Genomic DNA, 4,722 nt, shown 5'->3' with positions numbered 1-4,722 from the left:
ACGCAAGAAGGGCTATTTTCCGCTGCTACTAATTTTACTATAATGATGCCACATAACGTAAATATAATAATTTGTGGGAGTGTCTAAAATTGCTAAAAATTGCATAATTTCTGTATTATTATACTACGAAAACCATATAGTATTTTTTCTGATGCCTTTTATTTTATGCGGTTCTCAAAATTACCATATCTAGTAGTTCAGGAAGAAGATAGTGTTATGACCATCGTGTCAAACCGCCTTTATTGGGATAAATTTTAATTATACTGTTTTGCTTTAATTTGTTTAATTTCGCTAAATTACGGGCTTATTTTGTCATAGTTAAACTAAAAAAATATTCTGTGCAACTTCAAATGAGATTGGGTTTCAAGTTTGAAGTAGAAAATAACACCAGGACTAATAAAAATTACTCCCGAGAAACAAAAACTACGTTGTCGCTTAATTTTAAGCATCCCATACTATTTCCATACGGAATGTTGGTACGAACCGCCTCACAAGAAACTGTTTGGGTCCGGCCCTGTATAGGTCAAGTGATCGCGGTGAATATACCGGAATGCGCGGCTTGATCTCTGTGATCAGGTACATGTCGTGGGCGTCCAACTTGGCTTGCCGGAGGACAAAATATGGCTTCTTGAGTAGTCAACATGGCCGACTACCCATTGTTTCGAACGGCCCGCAGAGGAATTCCATGATCAACATGTCTGTACAACAGTGTAGGATGAAGGAGCACGTAAAAAAAATAAGAATTAAAATACCATCATACACTCTTTTAATGTGGCCAGCGGAAGAAAAATTGTGACCTTTTTTTGGGCACTAGGTGCTGCAGGCAGCAGCGAGATTTAAATGTTATTTATTCGGTGGGTTACCTTAAAGTTCGCTCACCCAAGTGTTTAGGTACTAATTTAGTACGATGCCATGATACCGAAAATGACTATTTTGTCAGTGTCAAAAATTTAGTTGATTGACTCGAGAAATTTATTAAGTAAAATGGTCACGTAAATTGTTAGTAAAAGCGAAAATGTCGTTCGAATATTATTCTAAATGGTGGGCTGGCACCCGGGAAGTTCTCGAGGATTTAGTAGCTCGAGATGCTGCTTTTGTGGCTGCTACCGACCAGAAATTAAAAAATAGAAATATAGCAAGCCACCAAGTAGGTGGATTATACGCGAAGTATTGCATGTTGGTGCAAGACTTAGGCACAATATTGGATCAATTGGCACAGGTTAATCCTAATTCTGTTTTTTTTTTTTCTAGTCTAGAGCATGATCAATTTCAGCCTCAAAAACGTATTGTTGTTAGAAAAATCATGGATGCCGCTACTATACGCCTACACGAACTTAACGAAGAATTACGAAACATTGATATATCAGAGTACCACTACATAGACGGAGCGTTGGTCGAATTAAAATTAGTACCCCAAGATGTAGAAATTTTAGATCCGATTCTCTATTATCTTCGACACTACACGGTAGAAGAACTGTGGACTAAAATTAAGGTAGGTACTGATATTTTATACACTTTTCCAACTACTTTTTGCAGAACGGTGAAAGAATTTACGAACCACCACCTCCACCATCGCCACCTGCAGAAGAAGAACAAGAAGTAAAAGAAGGTGAAGAAAAAGTAAAAGAAGGTGAAGAAAAACCAAATAAAGAAGAAGCTGCTGCTGAACCAACTCCAGAACAACCAAAAGAAGTTAAAGTGGAAGCCAAGTACGTATTGCACGCTTAACGCACATAACCTCCTATTTTCTTCCAGAAAAAGACCAAAGAAATACGTTCCCGAAGTTAAAGTCTTAACAGTGGAAGAGATGGAAGCACTAAAGAAGAAAGAGAAAATATCCTCAATTGTGAATTTAATTCAAGTTGCTGAACGTGGCAGACAAGCTAGGTTGTACTTTAACGAAAAATATAACGAAAACGAACATAAAAAGAAACTCCGTCTTGGTTTAAAACCTCAGGAAGTCGATGCGGAAAATCAGGAAAAATCGGCCCTTCAAGTTCAAAAGTTGTGGCGAGGACACTGCGCACGCCAACTTGTCAAGAGAAAGGAAAAAGAAAGACGGTTTTTAATCGGAATGTACGAACCCAGTTGGAGATCCAAAGAAGAATTCGAAACTTTAGAACGGAATTTGCATAAACGTCGGGATATACGAGATCAAAGAATAAAAGAGTATATTGAAGCTAATTTGAACGAGAGAGCTCGAGTGTTTAGAGTGGTTGGCCCGGGGTTAATGGAGGACATTGGTGACGAAATTAGAGAATGGTTTTGGCAGTGGTACACCCAGGTAAAAAATTTTGACAACTATCCACCTGAAGAAAAAGGTGGTACGGTTTTGGTGGTTCGTGGGGAGACGATGACTCCTAAGGAATGGATAGACGACGTGGAAAGGAAAAGGAAAGAAAAGCGGAAAAACAAGGGTAGAGATAAAGAGAAACTTAAAGCTGAAAAGGAGAAACAGAAAAAATTGAAAGCGGACCAAAAAAAGAAGGAAAAGGAAAAGAAGAAGAAAGAGATGTTGAGGAAGAAGAATAAAAAGCTTAAGCCTTGGGACTTTGAATTGGAGTATGAACCCACTATAGCTAGAGATCCGTTTCTAAAAGCCTTTGAAGAGTATCACGAATTTTTTGACGAAAGAAAAGATGCAGATAACCCCGAAGAAAAAACTTACATGGACATAATTCATGAAGAAAAGTGCTACGAAATGCAGTTGGAGCTAAGAAAGATAGTCGATGATATGATGAGGCATGTTCTTTAGACACTATATTGTTTAGATTTGTTATTCTAGTTACTTTCATTTTCAGACTTGAGTTAGAACAGTTAGAAGAGGCTCTATTAAAGGATCGAGCTAAGGTAAAAGGGAAAAAGTACAAAAAGAAGAAGAAGAAAAAAAAGAAGAAACCGAAAAGTAAGAAGAAAAAAAACAAAGACATGACTGCCAACAGGACCACTGAAGATTTGTTTCAAGAATTAGTTAATAACGGAATAATTCACCCATACGAAAAACACTACCTAACGGAATTCAAAGGAGATTTTAGCTATAATAATTGTGAGAAGCGTAACCAGGGTTTTGACCCTCCGGCTACTTTAGGTGATGTTCGACAAGCTGTGAAGCTAAATTGCATAGCACCTTTGAGTACCGAAGCTATGAAGAAACCCAGGTCAGTACTGTTAGCTGGGCCAAGACAAAGTGGAAAGCATCTCCTTGCTAACGCCGTCTTCACTGAAAGTCAGAGTGTGTTGTTCGATTTATCACCGGAAATTTTAGCTGGAAAATACCCTGGAAAGAAAGTTAGTTCTTATCTTTAGGTGCAATATTATTAATACTTCTTTGTTTTTTTTTCAGGGCATGAAAATGTTGATCCATTTAATCAATAAAATGTCCCGTGTCCTGCAGCCATCTGTTATTTTTCTGGATGGAGCGGAAAAAGTTTTTTATAAAAAAGTGCCAAAAGCTGAAAAGCAGTTAGATCCAAAACGAATTGGCAAAAAACTCCAGAAGGGAATTATCAAGACTATAAAGCCTGAAGATAGGGTGTTAGTTTTTGGAATAACTGGCGCTCCGTGGTTAGGAAAACCAGGAAAAATGAAAAAAGTTTTCGAAAGGGTTAGATGCCAGTTTTGGTGATTCTAGTTACCGTCTAGTTACTTTTAGATTATTCTGATGCCTCGTCCGGACTACGGAAGTGTGCTCTTATTTTGGAGGGACTTACTCATGCCTTACCATGGTGTCGATCGCAATATCGACTTAAGTTGTTTAACAAAACTCACCGTATATTATCCTCTTCCGGTATTACAAGAAGTCGTTAAAAAAGTTCTCTGCCCTGCGAGATTAATCCAGCTAAGCTATAATCCTTTAAAACAATCAGAGCTATATGAAGCGCTACTTAAGATAGATCCAATAACCGACAAAGAATACAAGAAGTTTTTGAAATTCTACAAAAATACACCTTTGGTGAAAGAGCGAGCTAGACTGAATAAGTACAATGAGAAAATCCGAGAGCAGGAAGCCAAAGCTAAAGAGAAACAACAAGCAAAAAAAGCACGTTAGTGCTCGTGTTGTATTGTCTTGTCTGGCAGATGGTGCATGTGGATTGTGCAATGTAATAAAAATGTTAATAATAATTCTAATTTTCCCAGATGTTTCCATATTTTTACCGAAAGTCATTCTACAATCGTCACTAATTCCGATAGCAGAATTAATAAGATAATAACAAACTTTAGAACCAATACAAAACACGAGAGATAAATTTGAAGATAACGTCGTATAATTTTTGTAATAGCTAACCGGTCGTCTAGGGTTAGAAAAACTCCAAAAAAGATTCGTCTCGTTTTTAATGTTTCGTTCATATTATGCAAATTTGGACATTTTGCAGAGAATTATTCATGCCCCATCATTGTGATGACAGCATCCTCAACTTAACCTGGCAAAATATTCATATTCTACCTGTCTTAAACAAGTCGCCAAAAAACTCCTTCGCCCTTGAAAGATAATCTTTGAAGCTATCGATAACGCATGTACAAAATTTTCTAAACAAAACTTCTTTAAGTTTAGCCTAAACAAGCATAAACGACAAGAACAAGAAGCCAAACCAAGCCATGACAACAAGACCGAACCACACGAAAGTGAATCTGTTACTGTCTTGAGTTCCACTCATTCTGTATTAGTTTAGTCCTGCATTCTACAGTGTTATCGATTGACTAGGGGCCTTTGTAATGAGCACT

The 4,722-nt window shown here is 37.4% G+C and overlaps 1 protein-coding gene across 2 annotated transcripts; it reads left to right on the top strand.

Moving 5' to 3' along the window:
• Positions 1 to 949: 949 nt before the first annotated feature.
• On the top strand, positions 950 to 4,138 carry LOC135134228 (dynein regulatory complex protein 11-like). 2 transcript variants are annotated; one of them, XM_064062857.1, is made up of 7 exons: positions 950 to 1,219; positions 1,274 to 1,492; positions 1,537 to 1,709; positions 1,756 to 2,742; positions 2,802 to 3,288; positions 3,344 to 3,604; positions 3,653 to 4,138. In XM_064062857.1, exons 1-7 carry the CDS (start codon positions 1,016 to 1,018, stop codon positions 4,046 to 4,048), a joined length of 2,727 nt encoding a protein of 908 aa, XP_063918927.1. In that variant the 5' UTR covers positions 950 to 1,015; the 3' UTR covers positions 4,049 to 4,138. The 2 variants fall into 2 exon arrangements, with proteins under 2 accessions (XP_063918927.1, XP_063918928.1); XM_064062858.1 differs by having other exon boundaries at positions 1,135 to 1,219; positions 1,297 to 1,492.
• The last annotated feature ends 584 nt before the right edge of the window (positions 4,139 to 4,722 follow it).

The sequence above is a fragment of the Zophobas morio genome, unplaced genomic scaffold (assembly GCF_036711695.1).
Source record: "Zophobas morio isolate AGI-343-1 ecotype UQ-CSIRO unplaced genomic scaffold, CSIRO_AGI_Zmor_V1 ptg000023l, whole genome shotgun sequence".
NCBI classification, from domain to species: Eukaryota; Metazoa; Arthropoda; class Insecta; order Coleoptera; family Tenebrionidae; genus Zophobas; species Zophobas morio.
The sequence above is the reverse complement of the archived record's forward strand: the minus strand, read 5'-3'. Positions and strand labels throughout refer to the sequence as shown.

Coding starts and splice junctions, on each gene's coding strand:
- LOC135134228 (XM_064062857.1), top strand. CDS start 1,016: ATGTCGTTCGAATATTATTCTAAATGGTGGGCTGGCACCCGGGAAGTT. Junction 1,493..1,536: donor AACTGTGGACTAAAATTAAG/GTAGGTACTGAT, acceptor TACTTTTTGCAG/AACGGTGAAAGAATTTACGA. Junction 3,605..3,652: donor TGAAAAAAGTTTTCGAAAGG/GTTAGATGCCAG, acceptor AGTTACTTTTAG/ATTATTCTGATGCCTCGTCC.